Here is a 23,578-nt window from a genome sequence, read left to right as displayed (position 1 = left end):
GGTAATGATGAGATTAACAGGCTCCTCTCTGAAGCGAAAACTGTTTCTTAAAGAGAAAAACCACTCCATTACTTAACTCCCCACTACATCTGCATCTCTGTTTATCTAGTTGATTTAACGAACTGATTTAACGAGGCCCTCTCCTATAAATGGAACAGCTTGCTTTTAGATGGTCTGCCCTAGTAACTCCTCGTGGCACAGCACTAGAAATATTCTGGCCAGCAGGCCCCAGGGCCCCCCAAATCTGGAAAACTGTCCTTCCCCTCCACTTAGCACAGTGATGGGGTAGCTGTGGCCAGTCTCATGCGCTGGCCGCAACTTGATCTTTGGCCAAGAGCTTCATTCTCCCAGTCTCAGTTTCCTCATCTGCAAAATGGGAGTGTGGTGAAGTTTAAAGTATACCAGTACATCTCTTATGGGCCCGGGCCCCAGTAAGTTTAGCTTCTATCATCATTGTATTATTCATCCGTTTGTGTCTCAGTTCTCTTGCGTTTTCATGTTTAGCTTTCGCTGTCTCTGTATGTCTTGTTTTCTATCCTCACTTTGACATGCCTTCCTTTTCTCTGTCATCTCTTTCCTCCTGTCTCGTTAACCACATGTAGTAGAGAAGCGAAAGAGCATTCTAGGTGATGCAGACGGCAGGAGGGGAAGCTTGGAGTCGGAAACGAGCGGAGAGGGAACAGGGTGCAGGGAGGCCCCCACGTGGGAGTCGGAGGTGCTCACGCCGCATCTCTACGATCAGCCGGGGCGGTCCGCTCCTGGAGGCCCCATGACCCTCGGCGTGTTCTCTGCTCTGCCCACTCCTGTTTTCAGCCTTCCCTGTTCTGCACGCGTGTGTACCCCACTGGCTCCTCCTACCAGATTCCCTCCCTCCCCCAGGCTCTGCAGGGACACCCTTCTCTCCCTGTATGGGCTACAGATGGAGAGCAGGGGTCCAGAAAGCTCTGAAGGTTGAAGAGCCAACCACAGTACCCCACCTTCTGCTGTGTTCCCGACTCTGACCATCCTCTTCCTTGCCCCTCCTACCTCCCGTCCACCCCTCTCCCAGCCCCCAGCCCCCAGCCAACCTTCCTTTTCCCCACAGCACTGACCCCTGACACTGGACACGTGTACTTGTGTGTTTGCCCCCCCTCTAACCGTATGGAAACACCCCAAGCCCTGGGGAAGGGTGAGGGGGGATTTTGTCTGTTTTACTTCCTGCAGACACCCCAGTGTCTGGAGCGGGCCCCTCCCCCAGAGCAGGCTTGGGTCCGTATCCTCTGGCAGCGTGTGCAGCAGATAGCTCTCGGCCCTGCCCACCTCCCCATCTCCACGCCCCACAGTTGTCCTGCCCGTGGCTTGTGGCGCTCGTGTTAGCTGTACTTGAGTCCTCCAGGCAGCGGGCCCTTGCCAGGGTCACCAGGCTGTGCCAGAGAGATGGTGACCCTGTCAAAGTGCATTGGGCCAGCTCCCATCCCCCATCTGGCCGGAGGGTCTGGCTGCACGGCCAGCCCAGCTCAGGACCTTGCACGTGCGGGACCTGAGGTGGGGACAGACGCAGCCCCGGTTTGCTCCTCTTGTTCCAGCTTCCTTGTTCCTCTCAAAAGTGGCCCTGCCCAGATAAAAGCTCAATGATGGCCCGCCCTTACCCTTTTCTGTCCCTCATGCTGGACAGCCGGGGGCCGCACCAGCTGCATCCTGTTCCCACAGGGCCCCCTGTGAGCACGAGTCTCAGGGAGCAATGTTCCTTCTGACATGCCTGCCCGCCCCACCAGGTCCGGGGGCAGGACCAGTTCAGGAGGCTGAGAGGGTGTCCTGGTGCTACCGCTGTGACACCTGTGCCAGGTGTGACAGCACTACCACCGCCCACTCAGGTTTTTCAGGCTCGTTCACGGTTTCTGGGCCTGTCCCTGGTTTTCATTCTTATCAGTCTATGGAGCATGGGCTGTGGAACGAGCGTTTCTGCCTCCCACATGCAAACCCCTCCCTTTTCCCATTTCCCTTGACCTTGTAAGGGAGTGTCAGCCCACCGTCCTCCCATTGGGCAAGCCCATTGGCCTGCTCTCATCGGCACAGGTGGAAACCAGCTTCAGAAATGGCTGTGGTTCTGTTTTGTTTCTTTTGTTTAATAATCAGAAGGGGCTGTTTGGACAGAAACAAATCTGGAACAACGCAAAGGACAGGCACGCTTCCTCACCTTGGATACACAACGAGAGACTCCCAGTCAGGCTGGAATAAACGTGGCCTTTATGAAGAAAGTACGGTGTCTGATCCCAAGTGCTGTGAAGAAGTGGCATTTTTTATCTATGTCCTCCTGGAGCCTGACTCCACCACCAGAATTATCGGAAACTCCTTGTTTTCAAGTAACAGAACCCCTGGACACTATCATAGGCTAAACACGAGGCTATTGTGCAGGAGAGCCTCTCGGACCCCCTGGACCACTGGGAACTCAGTCAGGGAGAAAACAGGAACTGGGAGTGTGCCTGGGCCCGTTCCTCTTTCTCTTCTCCCTGCCCCTCCCCCTCCCCACCGTTTCTCAGCATGCTCTGCGCTCTCGGGCATCAGCCCCAATGTCCTCTCCCTGCACAAAACCGTCTGAGCCCACATGGTCCGCAGAATGTGACTGATGATAGCTCCCTGGTTTTGTATGGCACCAAACCAGCCCCCAAATCCCAGCCGCAAACTTCCAGAGAGAGAACCAGCACAGCTTGACTTGGACCGAGTATCTGCTGTGTTCGGTTCACGCTGGCCGTGAAAGTCAGCCCTGTAAACCCACGGCTGAGGGACGCCAGGATGCTGCTGGGGCAATGTGGGGGGGATGGACAGTGCCCAGGCTGGGGGTAAGAGAAACACCCCCTCCTGGGCAGATGGCCTGAAGACGTCTGCCATAAGACTTTCCTCCCCGTCTTGAAGAATCCCCTTAAAGTTTCATATCAGAACCTAACCCTTTCCTTTGGGTTCTGCTTGAAGTACATCAAGGAGCGACTCTGAGCCTGGATACGGTTACTCATATGAGTGTCTGCAGCCTAGGCATTCTGCAGCACAGGGGAGCTTGGCCTCTGTCCGGGTCTAAGGAAGACGCTCTATCCTTTCGGTCCCACAGTTTGCAAAGTGTTTCTGTCACTGTTTTTGCCATTTTGGAGCCAGGACCAGCCCTCAGCAAAACTGGAAGAAAGTGAGGCTTGTCTTTGGCAAACTCTCCACCCTCCACCCTGGTTGCTTCTCTTGCCCCCACCTCATGGCTCTTTTCTGCTGTTACCCCAGCAATGCCCCAACCCCACTAAAACCTGGGAGCCCTGGACTCAAGATCTGAGCCTCTTGTTCTCCACCCCATTCTCCACCCCATTCTCCACCCCATTCCTCAAGGCTCTGCATTCCGCCGATAGGCTATCGGCATTATCATTAGTTTTAAATATCACCCTGTTTCCCGACAAACCGACCGGGTTTCCTCATAAACCCCTTCTTCTGTGATCACGGAGATTGACTATTGCTCCTCGGGTAGTACACACTCCATGTGAAAAGGACGTGTGCGTGAAAATGGCAGCTGAATGAGTCTGGTGGTCAACCTTTAAATGGGCCCTCTGGAGAACAGCAGCCCAGTGCTCTCGTCCTGCGGAATGTCATTCATGGCAGGGGTCTGGGGCGAGAGAAGAAACAGCTTCTGGACAAGGTTTCTCACGTAGGTGAGTGAGTGCCTTCTGTCCGCCAGGGTCTGACTCCAGGCCGATCTCATGCCTCCTTGGCATGTTTTGATGTAAATACAGGGACACTGCCACTGTAAATCCTTTACAAACCAGCCGAAGAGGAGAGGCTTTGATAGCAAACCCAATGGGGGCGCCTTGCCTCAGCCACACCCCAGAGAAGTGGCTTGGTCCAGCCGTCCTACAAACGTAAATCATCGATGAACAAGTCTGACCCATCTCAAGTGCTTAGTTGTCACTCATTTTACAGTGACTTTCTCTATTCCAAAGAACATACAACTCAAAGGAACTATTCTAAATGACTGAATGACTTATTCTGGCATTTTTAAGTCAAAGAAACAGTCCTTTTGTGTTTTGTTGGGAGGCAAAAAGTACCAGTGATTGCTGTACATATTAGTTGGGTGTATTTGGCAGTTCCAATAAGAGGAAACTATTAGACACGTAATTTTTATTCATCAAATATGGACTGAGAGCCAGTTATGTGCCAGGCGCTGCCAGGTACAAGGCAGACAGGGGTGACGTGAGAATAGGAACTCTTTCTCCATTGGGTGGCTCCCACCCAGCATGGGTTTGCTCCCCGGGGACATACGGCAATGTCTGGAGACATTTCTGAGTCTCATAGCTGGGTTTTGCGGAGTGGCATCTGGTAGAAGTTAGGGATTCTGCTAAACATGCCGCAATGCCCAGGCCAGCCCCCCACCATAGGGAGGTATCTGGCCCCAGTATCAAATAGTGCCAAGGACTGAGAAAGCTTAAATCAGACCGTGAGGAGGGGGCTGGGGGGCGGGGGTTGAGCAGGGAAGTGCCAAAAAAAACCCGGTACTGATGCCTGAAAGAAAGTTAACTACCCAAAGATGTCACTTTATGTAATGGGGCAATTCCCCCATGTGACAGCCAATGTTTTAGAAAGCAAATTCTTGGGGGGGGGGGGGGGGGGGGGTGTTTGTTGGTTTGGGTTTTTTTAAGATTTTATTTTATTTTTAGAGAGGGAAGGAGGGAGATAGAGAGAGAAACATCAATGTATGGTTGCTAGGGGCTGTGGCCTGCAACCCAGGCATGTACCCTGGCTGGGAATCGAACCTGCGACACTTTGGTTTGCAGCCTGCACTCAATCCACTGAGCTATGCCAGCCAGGGCTGCAAGTTCTGTTTTAAATGTCCTAGAACAGCTGCTGAATAGGCAAATCTGGGGGTCCCGGGTGCCGAGGCTGAGAAACGGGCTCTCTTGCGACCTCCGCTCAGCTGGCCCCTCGGGGAAGCCGGGAGTGTTCGGTCACAGACCCAGTGATTCCCCCTCGGCTCATTTTTTCCCACATCTGAAAAGGTTCACTTCAAGGTCAGTATTTCATCTGATCTGGCAAGAGGAAAAAGTCCCAAGTTTAACCTAATTTCTCACGTGAGTTCAATGCCGCGTGATTCTGGGATTAGAGGAAAAAACCCTTTGCTGAGACTGCAGGGCAGGAGCTACTGGCCACAGCCAGGCCTCCTGCTCTCCTTCTCCTCAGGGAGCGCTGGTCGCCTTCACCAGATGACCCCCAGGGCCAGTGCCTCGGAGCTGGAAGTGACTTCAGCCACCGCCAGCCGCCCACTCTACGCATATAAAGAACAGCCTTTGACCCGGAGTCCTTTTTAAATCAAAGTGAAAGAAGAACGTTTTCATTTTGAATATAAATAATAAAATGACAAACTGAGGTGACATGGTTTTAGTTTCCATCAATGATTCTCTACCAGGGTCACTTTGTCCCCAGGGGCGCTGGGGACAATGTCTGCAGGCGTTGGTGGAGTTTCCAGCCAAGGGGTGCTTCCGGCATCCGGTGGGTAGAGGCCAAGGACGCAGCTGAACACCCTGCGACACTGCGCACGAGGTTTACCCAGCCCCAAACGTGAACAGTGCCAAGGCTGAGAAACCCTGATGTATCGTGATAAGAAAAAGCAACATCTCTTGACTGTAGCACATCATAAACAGCCCTTCCACCTTCTTACAGTCTTGAACCCGGGCTGAGGCTCGTGGTGCACTTGAGAGGCATCGACACTGACCCATGAAAACACACTCGTTATGAAACCGCCAGGGACTCCTGCCTTCCCGACCCAGCAGACGTGAGACAAATAGCATCCTGCCCACTTAGGACCGGTCAAGTCAGGAGATGCTCGCTAAACGCCTGAGCTTTTTCTTGACAATTCCTCTTGCTCTTGTTTTTGTAAAACAGCCATTCCCGGGCTATTTGTCAAACATACCTTATCTCCTGCAATATCATCTCTTTCTTTCTGGAGTGGTTTTCGAATTCCAGGCAGACCATGCCCAGTGTAATAGTCTTGGACAGACATGCTTCCTGTCTGGGGTATTTTTCTTCCTGTCTAGGGTATTTTAGGTACTGCCCTAGAGTTTCCAAAATGTTCTTTCTTTTTTTCTTTCTTTGTCTTCTTCTTCTTTTTTTTTTTTTTTTTTTTTTTTTGCTGAAAAGGTATTCTTGAAAATCAATAAACCTCAGAGGATGGAAAAAGCTAATAGTGACTTTTCAAGGTGCGGGGCATTTCACTGGAAGAGCTGACATCATAACTCCGAGCAGGCGCCCCAGCAGCGGCCTGCGCGCTGCTGCTCAGCAGCTGTCCTTGCAGGCCCAGGAGAAACCCGAACACTCTATCAGCCGTGAAAATAAACAGAGGCCCGTCACAAAGAGGAAATTAGGCAGCCGGCCTAAAATAATGTTTAAGTAACTTTACGTTCCCCTTGGCCCCCATCTTGTTTGATTTCTGTGGGAATGTGTGGACACTCGAGGTATTTGCTCTTCAGAAGCGTCTGCCTGCATGTGTGTGGCTGGAGAAGCGAGATTCCCGGCAGTGGGGACACTTTGGAGAGAAAGGACGTTGGTAAATATGGGTGGGGCAAATAAGCATTAAAGGCAATTTTGATACATTTAATAATTTTTAAAATACTGACAAAAAGTGAAATTTCAGGAGAATCTATGATTAGTGTCTCCTTTGTTTCCTGGGCCTTTTTGTGGGCCAGTTTTTATTTTGCCGATGTATAGTAAACATTGTCAGCTACTTCCCTAGTTTCTAACTATTGCATTTTTATTTTTATGGCAACGTATGGAGGTATTTCCCATGCAGTTTCCTTATGCACTAGAGATGTATCAGAGAAGAATCTGGCCATTTTTTTTCGCATGACCTATAAGAAAAGAATGTCTTTCAGAACGAAGCCCACGTTCACTGGTGTTTGGCTATGCTGCTGTCTCTTCGGCATGTTCCCCCCACGTACTCTGCCCCCCTAGCCAACACCATCCCTTCCCCAGCAGCTCAGTCTCTCCCAGTCTGGTGAACCTCCTATCCATCCTTCAAAACCCAGTTCAAATATCACTTTCCCCAGTCGTCCCTGGAAGAGTTTGTTGTCCTCTCCATTATATTATGATAGGATAACTATTTATGTTACCTATTTATTCTTGTAGATGAAACCCTTGAATGCAGGGTGGTCTGGGCCCCTCTGACCTATACTGACTTTGTATACCTGTGAACTTCTACAGTGCCAGGTTCAAATTGGGCAGTCAGTGTGTAAATGTCGGAGAAATAAGTGAATAATGAATGAGAGGGTGGACAAGTGCACAAAATAGAAAATAGTTCATCTGTCCAACATCCTTTCCCCCACTACTGTGTAATGCCACTTCGGAGATAGGCCCCATCTCCATACAGGTGAGACCTGGTTTCTGGCCTTCCCACTCAACACCACAGGTTGGCTAGTCCATCCCGTGAGGTGCTTTACTCTTTGTAACTACGGAAGTCTTAAATACGCTCAGAAGTGTTTTCCTGCATTCTTCTGCTTACTCAAAATTATCATCGCTGTTCTTCCCTGCTGCATCCTTCCATGTGGAATTTAGGGTCCTCTTGTCAACTTTTGTAAAAAGCACCATGGAAATTTTTGTTGAAATTATATTAGGTTACTAGATTCACCTGGAGGATAATTAACCTACTTATAACATTGGCCACTGCTATATATAAATATAGAAAGTCCCCTTACTTATGTTCATAATGTCATTTATTTATTTTCTAATTATTTGAATTTTACTGCTCTTGTAAATGGAGTTTTTGATCTTTACTATTTAATAAAATGTCATTATTTCTGTATAGCAATGTTACTGATTTCTTCCTGTTGCTCTTTTATTAAGCAAACTTGGTGGCCTTGTTTCTTCTTCCAGTCATATATTGGCTTTTTTTTTTTTGTCTTATTTGATCATGCTGGCGAAACTCTGTAGAATCATGTGCAAAAGCAACATGTATAACAGGCAGCCTTATATTTTTGCTGACTTTAAGGGAAATTATCCTAATGTTTCATCTTTAAATGTGAAGTTTATCATGGGTATAACATGGATGCCTTCAATAAACTATTTTTAGGAGAGGTCCCACTCTTCCTAGTACGTTAATACTATTCTTGTGAATAAATGTTGAATTTATTCATCGTTTATTAATGGTGTATTTGATTGTTGGTATTCTAATTTTTAAAATCATTTCTCTTGTTGTGGTATTGTAGTAAATTCTAGTGTTATGTTGACTACCTTAAATTCGTGAAATAAAGTCTCCTTGGCCAGGACACTTTTTAAACATAATGTTACATTCAGCAGGATCTTTTTCTTCTGAGTTTCTATGTTTATATTCATAATTAAAATGGACCTATAGTTTTACCATCACATATTGTTCTTGTACAGTTTCTAAGTCAAGATTGTGTTAGCTTCATAATTCCCCCCTTCTGCTCTGTAGCAGTCTGTATTAGCTATCCATAATTTGATTCTTAAAAATTTGATAAAACTTAAAAAGTCATTTGGGATCAGTGACTATTTGAGGGTTAATATTTTAGTGCAAACTTAATTATTTAAAGGGTACAATTTAATTTAGGTTCTCTATATTATTTTGACTCATTTTTGATCATTTATATTCTTGAAAAAGTGAGTATTTCATTTTGTGGAAATAAGTTAGTGCCACAAGGTTTTTGTTTGATGTGTTTACTGCAGCTGCACTTATGCCTTCTCCTACCGTTTGTGCATTTTCTTCTGATCAATCTTGCCCATGTTTTGCCTATTTTATAAGTCTTACTTAAAGTCACCTTTCAGGCTTTTTATCCTTTTTATTTTATTTTTTCTATTTCATTGTATTCTGTAAAATCTTTTTTGTTTTGTCCTGTTATTTTTAACTTCATAAATAATATACTTAGCTTATTAATTTTCAACCTTTAATTCCTAATACATATGTTATTCCTCAGTATGTCTTTTGAGTGAGTATCTGTGAATGGAAACTCTTAGAGTCTTTCTGAAGACAAACTCTATTTCACCCGTGTTCTTGAATGCTAATTAGCTAAGTATAGAAGTTAGGTTGACAGTAAGCTCCCTTGAACACTTTGATGAAATTATCCCATAATCTACTGGCCTCTTTTTGCTGAGGAGAAGTCTGTTTTCATTCTAATTGCTGTCCTTTTGCAGGCCTCTTGTTTTAGGAATTTGCTTGTCTTTTGGTAGTCTAGAGTTTCACTATGATTCTTGTAGGTTAGATTATTTTTTATTTATTGTGTTTGAAATTCATTTAGCTTTTCTAAATCTGGAGCTTTTGTATCTTTTACTAATTCTGGAAAAATTTCACGTGTTTTCTTTTTGAATATCGCTTTCTCATAGGCCCTAAACCTCATCATCTCTCAGCTTTTCAATATCACCACTCTTTGCTTCTCTCTTTCTCTCTGTTGCATCTCAGGTCTCTTCTAACTGCTCTCACAATCCCATCCCCAAGTCAACATGTCCTGCTGTCTCCCATCTTTTATTTTTAGAAAACCCTTTCTTAACCCCATGTCTGCCTGGAGCTACCTGGTTGCTATGCTGGGTATTACAGCCACATTTGATGAACTTGCCTTCACATTTCTCCATTCCACACCTCCTGTGTAGTCCTCAGTTCGCTTGAGTGTGACTTCTGTCTCTACAGATCCAGAGAGATTGCTTTGGCCAAGGTTGCTAATGACTTCCCTGTGTCTGCATCGATATTCAGTCCACATTTAACTTGACCTCTTTTCAGCATTCAATATGGCTGACCACTTCTTCCCTAAAACTCTTCACCTCTGGGCTTCTGAAACACTTTATTCTCTTGGTTTTCTCTAAATGTTACAGCACCAAGGGCCTGGGTTCTGTTTTCTTTGTTTTCTTCTCTGTATCCCTAATAGTTTTTATCCATTTGCATGATTTTAAATACCATTTTTTTGTCCGGATGGCCAAATAAATGCCCTTGTGCCTCCTCTGAGCTATTGAATTATGTGTGAATTTTTGCTTAACCTGAACACTTGGAATATCAGTGGTGTTTAACCTTAAACTGTTCAACACTGAACTTCTGAATTTTCTTCTTAAAAGAATGTCTTCCTGCCCTGGCTGGTATGGTTCAGGGGATCGAGTGTGGACCTGTGAACTAAAGGGTCACTGGTTCAATTCCCAGTCAGGGCACATGCCTGAGTGGCAGGCCAGGGCACATGCCTGAGTGACAGGCCTCCCAGTCTGTATCAGTCCCATTAGGACCGATGTTTCACAAATCACACATTGATGTTTCCCTCTCTTTCTCCTTTTCCTTCGCCTCTCTCCAAAAATAACTAAATAAAATCTTTTTAAAAAAGTATCTTCCCTATTTCCACAAATGTCATCACCATCCACCTACTTTTTAACGCTAGCATCTGGGCATCTTTCTTGATTCTTCTCTCCTTCAAAGACCCACATTTATTCTATGATCGAGTCCCGTCAATTCTATCCTCCAGATATGTCTCAAACCCATCTGCCTCCACATCCTGATCTTGGCCTCTATTATTTCTCAGATACAAACTACCAACTAGCTTCTGAATATCTTCCACCATTAACCCTCTCCCATCCATTTTACCACTGTGAATTAAAATATCATTTGTTAAAAATCACCTTCCTACTAAAAGTTCTTCAAACACTTCCTTTTGGAACTAGATTAAAACCGAATCCACGCTCATTAATAAAGCCTTCAAGGGCCTTTCCTCCTTTCGCCTTCATCCCAGTTCTGCCGCCCCGCACTCTGGTGTCCCGGCCACCCTGGCCTCCCCATTCCCCAGGCACACCCAGCGCTTTTGCTTCGGCGAGGCCTCTGTAGGTTCCTTCTGCCTGGAATGCACCCCCCCCCCGCCCCGCCCAACAAGACTGGCTCCTTCCCTTCCTTCAAGTGACTTGAGGTCCCCTTCCAAGGGAGGTTCTTCCAGATCATTCTGGATGACACTGGACTTCTCTTAGTCTCTCCCTAGTACCAGCCTCAGTTTTTTTCTTTGACAATCCTTTTCATACCTCTTTTTGTGGGGGAAGGATTGTATTATTTTACATGTTATTTAACTGAGTGTATAACTTGGATAGCTCATTAACAATAAATATGGTTAACCGGCCATCTCTTTAGAGCATTTCTAGTAAAATACTAAGAAACCTCTGACTGCCGCTGAATTTAGCAAATGTTTGGCTTTCAATGGGACACTCTACTAAGGAATCCTTTTGATACCAAGTTTCATGTGAGGGGGCCTCTGAGTGAACTTGAGTCGTGGCCTTTGGATCTGTGACACACAGACGCTGCCTGGGGTGGATTCTCGGCGTTCCTCCTAGAAGTGCTTTGTCACTTTTGTGTCATCTCCTTGCAGCGTGATTCTCCATCTTAGTAAAGTCAATTCTGAGATGTTTTTTCCCTATCGATTTTCAAAGCACAAGCAGTATAATGAGCAGTGTGCATGTGATAAACTGAAATAGCAAAAGGCTATTATAACCTAGTTTTATTGCATAGAAACTATGGTCGTAAAGCGCTATTTTAGATTTATGAACCAGCTTACTTTCCCTGCCTTCTCGAATCTGTGAGTTCCATTAAGAGGGCACTAAGTCTGTTTTATTTATTACTTTATATATACCCAATTGCTAGCACATATAAATAAATAAAGGTCTCAAAGTGATTTTTTTTGTTTTTTTTTTAAGTAGGGTTCTGATGAGCATCTTCTCCAGTTGTGACCATAGTTGTCATCCTGACTTTTTTCATAAATAAAAGTAGTCTACAGGCCTCCCAGTCTGTAAAACACAACATTGTCTACATTCTTTCATTTGTTAATGGAGGTTTGAAACATTAAAATTCCTTATGTAATGTCTTAAGATATTTTAATTTTGTGAAAATTCAAAGCATTTTCCACACAGATTTGAGTGGGTTTGAGTTTACTGTGGCCATGTTTGTGGTCAAGGAATTTACTAGCTCTGCTTCTTGAAACTCACTGGTGCTCGAGAACATGTATTTTTGTTTTGTTTGAAATTATGACTTAATACATAGTCCTTCCTGGGAAGACCTGTAGCTGAATAACTAGGGGTGAGACCACCCTTACTTCATGATATTTAAAATATTTAACCAGCTGGGGCACCCACCACTGAGACTGGCCCTTCACAGCCCGCCAGAAGGGATCTTCCAGCTTGTACACCCACAGGCCAACCAGGGCTTCCTGAATACACACCCTGTATTTTCAGCCAACTCCCCAACTTTGTTAATGACTCTTTGGAAGTGGCTAAGAACCTGGGAACTTTTCAACTGTCCCATAATCATGTCTTATTTATACCTGCCTGGGTGTCTACAGACGGGGCCACCTTGGTCAGAAGGACACAGTAACTGAGTTCTGACTTCCAGGACTCACTGAGCTAAGTACAGGTTGTAGGGACCTGCCTGGGCTCCCTTGGGTTTGTCCACACCAGGCCTGGTTTGGGGGTGGTGAGAGTCTCCTTCTTCAGCAGCTGGCATGGCCCTGTAATCCTACCGTTTCTCCACGCTCCTTTCGGACTCGGGCCCTGGCCGTGGTGGTGCAGGGTTTGCAAAGACCACAGCACATCTCAGATTTCTCCAGTCTGTCTGCCGCTCTGCCTCACGGGGACGGAAAGACCCAGCGAGGGACACTCGCTCCCGCTGAGGCCGTTGTGTCTCAACCTCATGTGTCTGTTTCATGTCTGAGGCCACCCTCCTCCAGATGGCTCTGACTTTTCTGACACTTTTCTTCTTTTTGGATCGCAGGTGCACACATTCCGAGGCCCGCACTGGTGTGAATACTGCGCCAACTTCATGTGGGGGCTCATCGCCCAAGGGGTCCGGTGCTCAGGTAGGCCTGAAACTTCCCGTGTCCTTTTCCATTTATACAAAACACCACCATGTTCGCTGGAGGGCGACTCTCGAGACAGCTGGGAAATAGGCCCAGATTCGCTCAAAAGCCTAGCCTCCTGGAAGGTTCAAGGCATCTTTCTAGGTATTTGCTAGAATGGAAAGGAATAGCTCACGTTTATACAAGAGAAGGAAAAATCCAAGCAAATACATTTCCATAGGCACCTACTTGCCTCCCAAAATAGGCAGGATTCCTTAAAAGAAAAAGAAATGAATTCCAATGGACTTGCATAGATAGAAAAGCCACATTTCCTTTCCATCCCCGCTTTACTGCAGGAGAAAGGGCACAAAAATAATAACACCGTCACACTGACCGCACACCAGGCACCGAGCTAAGCACATTCCATTGACCACACCAGTTGGCCTCACCAGCAGACCTTGTGGGAGATGCAATTATTCTCCCCATTAAATAGATGCAGAAACTGAGGCTTACAGAGGACCGTCCATTGCCCTTGGCCACGTAGTAGTGGTGGAACGTTGACTGGACTCCAGAGCCCGTGCGTGGCGGTATTTTCCTGCCATCAGATGATAACAGTGAAAGCTTCACACCTTGATTTGCCGTCACCTATTTTCAAAGCATTTTGAAGCCCTGGGTGTTTTTCCACCTAGAACTGGACGCACACGCCCATTGCTAACAGCACACAACGCATCTTGTTAAGATGCATCGAACCAAAACAGCCAAGAATTGCCAAACGAGTGTGTAACTGGGCTTCCTCCGTCATCCTGCCATGCTTTTTCTGGCAAGCAGTTCTGGCCGGGAGCAAGCATGGCGTCCCGTGATGCATCAGTTGGGTGTCCACCAACACCGTGCCTGATTTTTTCCTTGCTGGGGTGTGATTTAAAAGCAGATGCCTCGTGAAGCATTTAAAATAAAATAAGCTAATGGCAATACGGTGCCATGATCTGTTTTCCCATGCTTCCCATTTTGGTTCACGGGATCATGGAACCTTAAATCTTTTCTCTGCTCAAAAGGGAAAGCCTAGCTCCCACTGTGTAGCTACAGCAACCACCCACTGGTGGTGAGGCCTGCAAGGGGCAAGCAGGTGCTAGTGTGGATCAGGGCATTAACTCTACCTGCCCCCATGCCTCATCCACGAGACAAGCGCTAGACGAGGCTCAAAGCAGCCTTCCCACAAACGTTCCAGGTACCCGATTAACGCAAAAGACTTGCTGACCAAGAGTTGCCAAGAGTTATCTCCAGCTCAACCCCTGAGCAAAGTGGTAGAATATCCTCCGTGGTCATCGGTTCAGCCCGCCTGATTACACCTACCAAAAATATCCCTAATTGTTGGTATTATCCAATTTCAGCAAGAAATTGGTCCAAAGTCAATATTATGAAAACAGAACTCTGTGATTTGGATGAGCTATGAACAGCAACTTTTTCTGGGATAAAAGGGTTTGGATTTTTTTTTTAATAAAACATATTAGGAGGCTATACTCTTAGTAATCTCCAAGGGCTACCATGCAGCCTCGTATTTCCTCTGAGCAGCAGTAAACCTGAAAACTGACCATCCAATGTTAAAAGAATAATCATTGCCTGTCAGCTCTCCATATTTCACATATTTTAGACATTTTTAAAAGAAGCATACTTTGTAGCATATGGAATTGTATGACTTTTCAAAGCCTGAATGTTTCTGTTCTGAAACATCTTCATTTTACTAAAATGTCAGTATTTAATTCAACGTAAACACACTGTTGCTTCCTATCTTAAAATAAAGTCTCTAAGGACATTTAAAATAGAATGATTTATATAATCCAGCATTTTCACTTCTGGGTATGTCCCCCCAAGAACTGAAAGTGGCCGTTCAAACAGGTATTTGCACACCCGTGTTCCAAGCAGCCTTTTCCTCAATAGCCCAGAGGTGGACACAGCCCAGGTGCCCACCAGTGGGTGGGAGGGGAAACAAGATGTGGTGTGTCCATACAGTGGAACGTTAGAGGACATTCCGTCATAGGTTATAATAGGCATGAACCTGAAGGACATTATGCTAAGTCGAACAAGTAAGTCAGAAAAGGTCAAAGACTGTGTGATTCCACTGACGTGAGGTCTCTAAAGGGTCCGATTCAGAGAGAGAGGGTAGAACGTGGTTACCAGGGGCTAGGGGAAGAAGGGCCTGGGAGTTAGTGTTTCGTGGCCGCAGAATTTCAGTTTTGGGAGATGACAAAGATTTGGAGACACAGATAATGTGTGCACACAGTGTCAAGGTACTTAATACCACTGAACTGTCTGCTTAAAAAGTGGTTGAAATGGCGAACACCCTGTTATATGCATTTTACCCCAATTTTTAAAAGTTGTCTTAAATGAAGTTGGTAGAAATATAGTAAAAAATAATGAGATAACTCAAGAACAGCTAAGCGGACATCATTGTACTGTCTACCACCATGTTGGCTATTTCTCTGATTGAATTCTCACGTGCTGTCCATCACACCTCAGACCTGACGCATAGTAACTGACCTGGTCCTCACGACAACCCTAGGGGGAGGTGCCACTCTTATCCTCATTGTATAAAAGAGGGTCCAATGCTTCTTTTATAAAAAACAGCGTCCAAACAAGAAAACCAGCCAATTCTATTTAGTTCAGTGGCCCAAATTTATATCTACAAAATAGATCCGCCAAAATATTACTGCAGTTGTGTTTGAGCTTTGGCGAAGTTCACATGTTGATGAAGCTAAGACAACTTAGAACTGGATTTCCTGTGGAAGGAGGACATACAGAGGGAACTCAGCCATTACCATCACATAAAAATCATCTAATGAGTTTCAAAAATCATTTTTTGGTGATTTTACAAAAGTTGAGATCCTCTCACATCTTTGGCGTGGTTAAGTGCTTTCTTGTGAAGCACCTGATTGTAGTATTTATCGTGTGTGCAGGATACATTTACGAGTCTACCAGCATACCTATGGTTATTATTGGTATCTTTACACATAGAAAAACAAGGCACATGAGAAGGCACTGTGAACAGGCAGCACATAAACTTTGAACAACTGCAGCATTGAATTTTCACCTCCTGGAACGTAGACGGTGCCCTGTTACTGTGCGAGAAATTCCATCAGCGGATCCCAGTGGCCGCCGGGGCTCCATGGTGCTTACCATGTGTTCCCTGAACCCTGGAGCACCTTCCAGCCCTGGGCCTGGACGGGAGCTTTATAAATAATGACTTGACTCATCACGTTACATGGCATTGTTCGACATTGTAAACCCTCAGGAGCTCCCGCTGGTGTCCACTCGCCAGCAGTTAGATATCATTTCCACTCACAGGTGTCGAAATAAGACAAGTAGAGGGAAAACGGCCTAGCCCGAGTGCCCACGAGGAGGAGGGGAGAGGGAATTGTGGGCCTCTCCCCAGGGAAGGGCAAGAAGAGGCCCATGATCACGGGTCACCCGGAGAGAGAAATCTCGTCCCCCATGAGCGCGGCATCGAGGACTTAAGGGAAACAACCCAACAAACGTCCTAGGTGACCTTCGTGAGCCACGACTAGCTCTGGGAATCCACACCCAGAAGCCCACCTCTGGACACAAAGGTTCCAGTCCCCAAAGGGAAAAAAAGCATACCAACAACCTGGCTAATCACCAAAACCATCTCGGTAAGGTTACAGTCCGGCAGCAGAGAGAGCTTAATGAGAACAACACAATTGTGTAAGCATTGCACGAGTAAAGACAGAGGTCACACTCACCTTGGGGAGAGGACCCTCTCTGAGTGGGATGGATGCTGCCGGAGATACGGCAAACCCCTGGGTGTTTTCACGTCTACTTTTGGTGACGTATGGTTTGTGTTGAGCTTCGGCAAAAGGGCCGGGCGGGTCTCATGTGGCTTTTCTGTCTCTAGACTGCGGATTGAACGTGCACAAACAGTGTTCCAAGCACGTCCCCAACGACTGTCAGCCCGACCTCAAGAGGATCAAGAAGGTGTACTGCTGCGACCTCACGACCCTGGTGAAGGCTCACAACACCCAGAGGCCCATGGTGGTGGACATCTGCATTCGGGAAATCGAAGCACGAGGTTTGCAAAAGACTCCCTAATTACACTGATTTTATGGTTACAGTTGCCAAGGAAACTGGCTGATGGTTGCTAAATTGCCTTTCCACTATAGATGATGGGAAAGTGGCCCGCACAGGTGCACGAGCGTGCATGTGCGTGCACACCCGCACAAACGAAATCTCTTTCTGCTTCATGCATAAGCCATTCATGTATGTGATGCATTCGTGCACGCATCCAACACAGCCTCGCTAAGCATTTCTTATGTGCCACACATTCAGAATATAGAAGTCACGGTTCTCACCTTCCAGAAATTCACACTATAGTATGCAGAATCAGAGGGGCAAGTAACAAATGTGTGGGTGCGTGTATTCCAACACTGTGGAGCCACGCAGGAAGAAATGTTCGCCCTACCTGAGGACAATTCAGAAAGGGTTTATGGAAAAGATTTGAATTGAGTCTTCAAAAGTGCTCCTATTAAGCAAGTAAAAAACTTGTGGATCAGCAATACATTTCCTACCATAGTATTAGTTCTCTTTATTTCAAAGAGGAGAGTTAAAAGGTTAAAAATATCTATGCCTCAAAAGATCAAGGAGGCAACAAGGATAGAAACATTTCAAAGAAAGGGTTCTTTATGTTACATGTGAGTCATCTTTCCTTCCTTGGCGCTGGGTTTGGCCCCTCTTCAGCCCTTACGGTATCGAAATGTCCAGGGATGTGGCAGATCAAGCCAGGCTGGGGAGAACTTGGATCGTGGCATGTGACTTGGAAAATTGGACCATGTAAAAAGCCCAAAGGCCTTAACCATTTTTACCATATATGTACTCTGCTATAGTTGGTATCCACTATTGCATCCAAATTGGCTTACTGTATTCTGCAGGTATTTATGCCTTGGCCAACCATCCCAATCTTTTTTTTTTTTTTTTAAAGATTTTATTTATTTATTTTTAGAGAGGGAAGGGGGAGAGAGAGAGAGAGAGAGAGAGAGAGAGAGAGAGAGAGAAACATCAATGAGCGGTTGCTGGGGGTTATGGCCTGCAACCCAGGAATGTACCCTGGCTGGGAATCGAACCTGGGACACTTTGGTTCCCAGCCCATGCTCAATCCACTGAGCTACGCCAGCCAGGGCTCAACCATCCCAATCTTTCCAAAACAAAACAAAAAAGGACATTTCAGCTTGATATCCCAGGACTTTTAGAGACAGGAGATGATTCCCTTTCCATGCAGGATGAAAACTATAGTTATTCTGTTCCCTGAAAACTTGCTCCTTTAATCTCAGGTGGTAAGAAATACCTCCTACTGTTGACTGCTGTGGCTGTCAGTGCTCAGTGGGTGCCTCAGGGTGTGGTGAGGCATTCATTCATGCAAGGGCTGAGCGGGGCAGAGCTGAGGCGAGTCTCTACCTCCGGATGAGAGGCTGAGGGAAGCAGCCCGAGGCCCTGCTATTTAGAAGGCTCTGCAAGTTGGGGTCAGATCCCCAGTTCTCCGGAGCCTGCAATCAAGACCGTGCTTCCCTGGAGAAGCTGGGATCGTCCCGCAGTGATCCTCATCAGAGGTGACTAATACTAGAGCCAAGGAACCACCATGCCTGATGCCCAGTGTGTCCATGGGGGGCAGAGCACCAAGCACAACCAGCCCAAGACCTGTAATAGCACAAACTAGGGATGCATGCCAGGAGGTCACAGCAAAGGGCTCGGAGCGGCAGGCATGAGCTCCACGTGAGTAGAACCAGAGACTGGGCTGGAAAAAAGTCACGTGACACTTCCATTCCCAGCTTGGTTGCCACCGCTGCCGGCATCTTACACTGCCTTCCATCCATAGCAAATGCCTTCATGTTCTCATGCTCTTTTATGACCACCTGTTTCGGCATGGTGTGGTAGAATGGAAAGATCGTGGACTTGAAGTTAGGTCCCCAGCCCTGTCTTGTAGTAGTTGTAGTGTGACCTCGGGCTCATTGCTTACTCCATTTGAATATGTTTCCTCACTTGCAACGTGAACAGAATCACTTGTACAACCTAAGGTGACTGGAGGATTAAAATGAGTTGATCCATATTGATGACCTAGTGCATGGCCCAGCATATAGGACTAAATCTGTTTTATTTGGTTTTGCCTTTTCTGAGAATGACCAACTCCCCTAACCCCACCCCCAAACCTGTCTATCTGATGAACTCACTCACCCCCTATGTTCTAGTGCTGTCACTGGGATCCCAAATAATAGTGGCTTCAACAGGATAAGAATCTATTCCTCTCCCACTAATGGTCCAGGGCTGGAGGGGCAGCTGCCCAGGGGCAGGCTCCCCCACGGCGACCACACTCTCACCCACCTGAAAGCCAAGGGCAGAAGGGCATGCCCTCTCCCCGCAAGCACACAACCCGGGCCTGCCAGCCTCACTTCTGCTCTCTTCGCTTCACCAGAATTTAATGGCCATTGCCATGGATGTTGTTCTAAAAATCCAAGGTCTTATTACAGCAGAGGAACCGGGGAACTGATATTGGAAGGACAGCTGACAGCCCCTGCAGCCCCAGCAAACTCCATTCCTCCTTCATGACCTCCTTCCAAGACGGCTCCTCACTGAGACCTCCCCAGGGCCCCTCCCGCGCACAGGCCGGGCGAGGGTTCACTGCGCTGTGCTCCCACATGCCCCCACGTGCTCACTTCTATTGCAGTGCAGGTGACAACCATACTGGGGTGGGCTTACCTGCCCCACCCACCAGAACAGGGTCACCCGAGGGCTCCTGTTGTAGGCCAACTCAGTTGATCAGTGGCAGTGACCTGGACAACCGTACTGAGAGGAATCCTGGGGCTGAGTGGGGCTGAGTGGGCGAAAGAGCTGAGGTCCGGTGAGACTGTCCCTGGTGGTCCCAGGACAGAGGAGGGGCAGCATGTCTGCCTGCATTTGTTGTCTCGCCCAGATGCAGACCGCAGACAGTCCCTCCTGTGACAGACGGCGCCCCCGATAAATGTGTGCTGAATGAAAAACAGGAATGCATGCTAGCTGCGGGGAGTTGGACGCAACATCCTGCCACAGCAGGTCAAGCTCTGTGTTCGCTGGTTTTGCTGTAGCTACAGTTTGGTAGCAGCTTGTTTTACAGACTCAGTCTTGAATCCAGTCCTCTGTTCCTTCTGATACTTTTAGGGCCCTTGCTAGGCCTTCGGACATAATTTAATGAATCAGTAAAATCTAGCAGAAACTACATCTTTTTCTTCTGTAGCAATCAAGTTTCCAGAATCATTCATCAGAATTTTATTTTCCTGCATCTGTGTGTATGATCATTTATTTGAAGGCATAACAATGAAATCAATCATATTTAAACATGTAACATATTGTCATATTTATGATTAAACATAAAAAGCTATCCATTTGGATTCTTTTGTTCTTGTATGTTTCAATTACAGTTGACATTCAGTATTGTATTAGTCTCAAGTGTACGGCACAGTGACTAGATACTTACATAAGTTAGGAGGTGGTCCCCCGAGAAGTCTAGTGCCTCACCTGGCACCACACGTAGTTACTACAGTATTATTGCCTGTATTCCTGAGGCTGTACTTTACATCCCCATGACCATTTTGGAATTGTAAAAGGCTACACAATTGGGCTCGTTGCAACAAACTCAGAATGCTGTGTGTCACACGCATGCACACACTGATGAGCGTGCCCATGGAGTATGGCACGTGGATAAGATGATGCCGGAGAGAAGGCAGGCAGCTTTCTGAAGCCTGAAATCGCAGCCAGCAGTCTGATGAGCAAAGAGCAGGAGGCTGATGAGAATCGTAAACACGGGTTTGCTTTGCCAAGCCGGGCAGGAAGGAGGCCAGGCTGCCGCTGAGCTCCCCGCCGCCACACGCGCTGATGAAGACGGGCAGGCATGCTCGGAATCGGGGACGGACAGGTCCCCGAGCCCATGTTACAGGGTGTGTGTAACACAGGAGAGTGCTGTCCCCGAGCCCATGTTACAGGGTGTGTGTAACACAGGAGAGCGCTGGCAACGGCAACATCAGCCCGTTTCCTGGGAACACACAGTGCAGATACGAAATGAGCGTCCTTTTCAGACGTTTCGGGAAAATAAAGTTAACGTCTCCCTGTCTGTCTTTCAACAGGATTAAAGTCAGAAGGTCTGTACAGAGTCTCCGGGTTCACCGAACACATCGAGGACGTCAAAATGGCGTTTGACAGAGGTGGGCTTACCCTTCCCTGACGGCCAGGTGACTGACCCCCGTGCCCTCTCTCTCGGAGCCAGGTGTGAATCCTGCTGGGCCCGAGGCTCAGACCTGCTGCGAGCTGTCCTTCAGGCTGCCATGGAGTAACGGCTCACACGTCTTCTCGTTTGCTTCCTCTCTGGGGAAGTTTCTGGGTTTTTTTTTAAAGTGTGGACAAGTGACCACACAAGGAAACGAGTTTAAAATACTGCTTGAATGAATGGGCAGCCAGCGTTTGGTGCATGAAGATTCTTGAGTTTGCTCTAGCTGGGTCGCTCGTTTGGTAGGAGCTTGGTGCCATTCATCAACAGTTTGCAGGTTCGATCCCTGGTCAGGTCACATGCCCGGGTCGCAGGTTTGATCCCCGATTAGGGCTCGTGTAGGAGGCAACCAATCAATGGGTCAATGTTTCTCTCTCTCTCTCCTTCTCCCTGCTCTCATCCCCGCTTCCCCTTTCTCTGCACTCAATAACCATATCCTCAGGTGAGGATTGTTTAAATTATTTTTAAAAGATTCTCAAGTTAGTTGCCCACCATTATGGTCAGTCCACACGGCATGGGGATGCCCTCTGTACCCCCCATCTCAGGGCCCCGTTGACTCTCCCCCTCCCGAATCTCTAAACGAGAGAGCCTGAGGCAGGGGGCGGGGCGCCCCATGCAGGGAAGCCAGGGGGGCCAGCAGAAGTTCAGGGGGTGACTCCTTTTGTTTTTTATGACGGTGTCGTTTGCTCTCTGGGCCGTATTATCTCTTGGGAAGCTGTTAAAAACACAGATCGCTGTCTGGGGACCCACTCTGGGGACTCATTCAGAAAACTGGATGAGCCTAAAATTCTGTATTTCTGATGAATAATCCAATTCATCCCAGTGCAGCCAGTGGAGGGATGGACCCCAAGCCCACCCGATAGAACCTCCGCTCTCTAGGCTAGGAGACAAGGTCTCCGATGCGCTGGCCGCCTTCTCTGTTCAAGCTTACGGCCAGTTCCTCCTCCCGCATCCTTTAACCCCAGCAGCACTGAAATACATTATACCGGTTCTTGTGAATGCGGACTCGGCCCACAGGGCTCTGTCCGTCTAGACTGTGCTCACCGCTCTGCCTGGCAAACACCCCCTGTTAATTGGGTGTCAGCTCGTCAATCCTCTTTCACGAATCCTGCCCGGTCACCCCGAGCTGCCCTGAGGGTGCCCTTCCCTTCCCCGTGCCCCCTCCCCCGTTTCCACATGTCTCCAGCATAGCGGTCCTCCAAGGCCCTTGTCGTTGCTAAGCCGCATGTCCGACGCCCAGTCCGACCGGAGCCGGTGACAGGGAGTAGGCCTCTTCTTCTTTGGCTCCCTGGGGCTTCACCGTGCCTGGCACATGGCAGACCCTCGATCAGTGCCTGTTCAATATGTACAGGGGGCCATACGGTGTATCTGCTATGCTCTTCCTCTTTTCTGCACATCTGATTTTTCATTCTCGGAACCAAATTGCTTGAGGCATTGGTTCTCTCTCTCAATTTATAAGAGAAAATATTAATAGTCCCTATATGATAGAAACCAAAAAATATTATAGTACGTGCCAGTTAACTTGGACTGATATTTACTAATGACAAAATGAAAAGTCAAAAGTGTCTTGAGAATGCCTGTACAAATGGGTAAGGAGTGTATCATTCGTTACCTATGCCCGAGGGAAGGTGAAGTTTCCCATGTTAAAGCCCCAGGGGCCGGGGAGGAAGAACCACGCTAAAAGAAACTTCAGTGCGCCTGAAAGAGACCGTGGAAACTGGAGATATTCAACACTTACTGCACGTGTACCCTCTCCCAGCCCAAGTCCGAAGAACACTGGGGGACTATCTAACAGCCTCTTGATTATTTCATTACACATTTAGTTGTTACTATATTCTGTTATGAATCCAGACACAACCCAGAGTATGCATTCTGTACTAAATTTCTAGTTAGCCCATCATTACCAGGGCCTGGGGCCCAAAGAGTCATCTACGTCCATGTCACTACCCTTCTGGCCACACTGACCCTCCGACGCCAGGCCGCTCTCAGCAAACCTCCTTTGGTGACTTCCTGCCTCTCGGTGATAGCAGACGTAGCCAGCTGAGACTTGGAAGAGAGCGTTCGTTGTTGGGCTTTTTTTTCTTTCTGGGCATGCTTGAACGTGGTAACACAAGGTCCTAATTAGGAGTTGGGCCGCGGGCTGTCTTTCAGACGGCGAGAAGGCAGACATCTCTGCCAGCACCTACCCAGACATCAACATCATCACCGGGGCCCTCAAACTGTACTTCAGAGACCTGCCCATCCCCATCATCACCTACGACACCTATTCCAAGTTCATAGACGCCGCAAGTAAGTCTCGGGAACTGATGTTTTACCTGTATTACATTTTTTAAGTACGATGCTCTTGAATGCAAGCAAATTAACACCCAGACCCGTTTCAGTTATTGCATGAGCAGTAATCGCTTTGCCGAGTGCAGGCACAGTGGTGCTGTGAACAGAAAAGCAGGCCTTGTGCCCCGGCGGGTTGACCCGGTGCCAGGACAGCTGTGCT

General features: G+C 47.4%; 1 protein-coding gene across 2 annotated transcripts in view; it reads left to right on the top strand.

Moving 5' to 3' along the window:
* The window catches only part of CHN2 (chimerin 2), a 256,940-nt gene that overhangs the window by 227,272 nt on the left and 6,090 nt on the right, over nt 1-23,578 (top strand). For both annotated transcript variants that reach the window (XM_028525720.2, XM_036010453.1), the window contains 4 exons: nt 12,728-12,812; nt 16,699-16,872; nt 20,948-21,025; nt 23,239-23,376. In XM_028525720.2, coding sequence (XP_028381521.1) covers nt 12,728-12,812; nt 16,699-16,872; nt 20,948-21,025; nt 23,239-23,376 — 475 coding nt within the window. The remainder of the gene's footprint in view (nt 1-12,727; nt 12,813-16,698; nt 16,873-20,947; nt 21,026-23,238; nt 23,377-23,578) is intronic.

The sequence above is a fragment of the Phyllostomus discolor genome, chromosome 10 (assembly GCF_004126475.2).
Source record: "Phyllostomus discolor isolate MPI-MPIP mPhyDis1 chromosome 10, mPhyDis1.pri.v3, whole genome shotgun sequence".
NCBI lineage: Eukaryota > Metazoa > Chordata > Mammalia > Chiroptera > Phyllostomidae > Phyllostomus > Phyllostomus discolor.
Note: the sequence above shows the minus strand (reverse complement) of the source record. Positions and strands in the feature narration are given on the sequence as shown.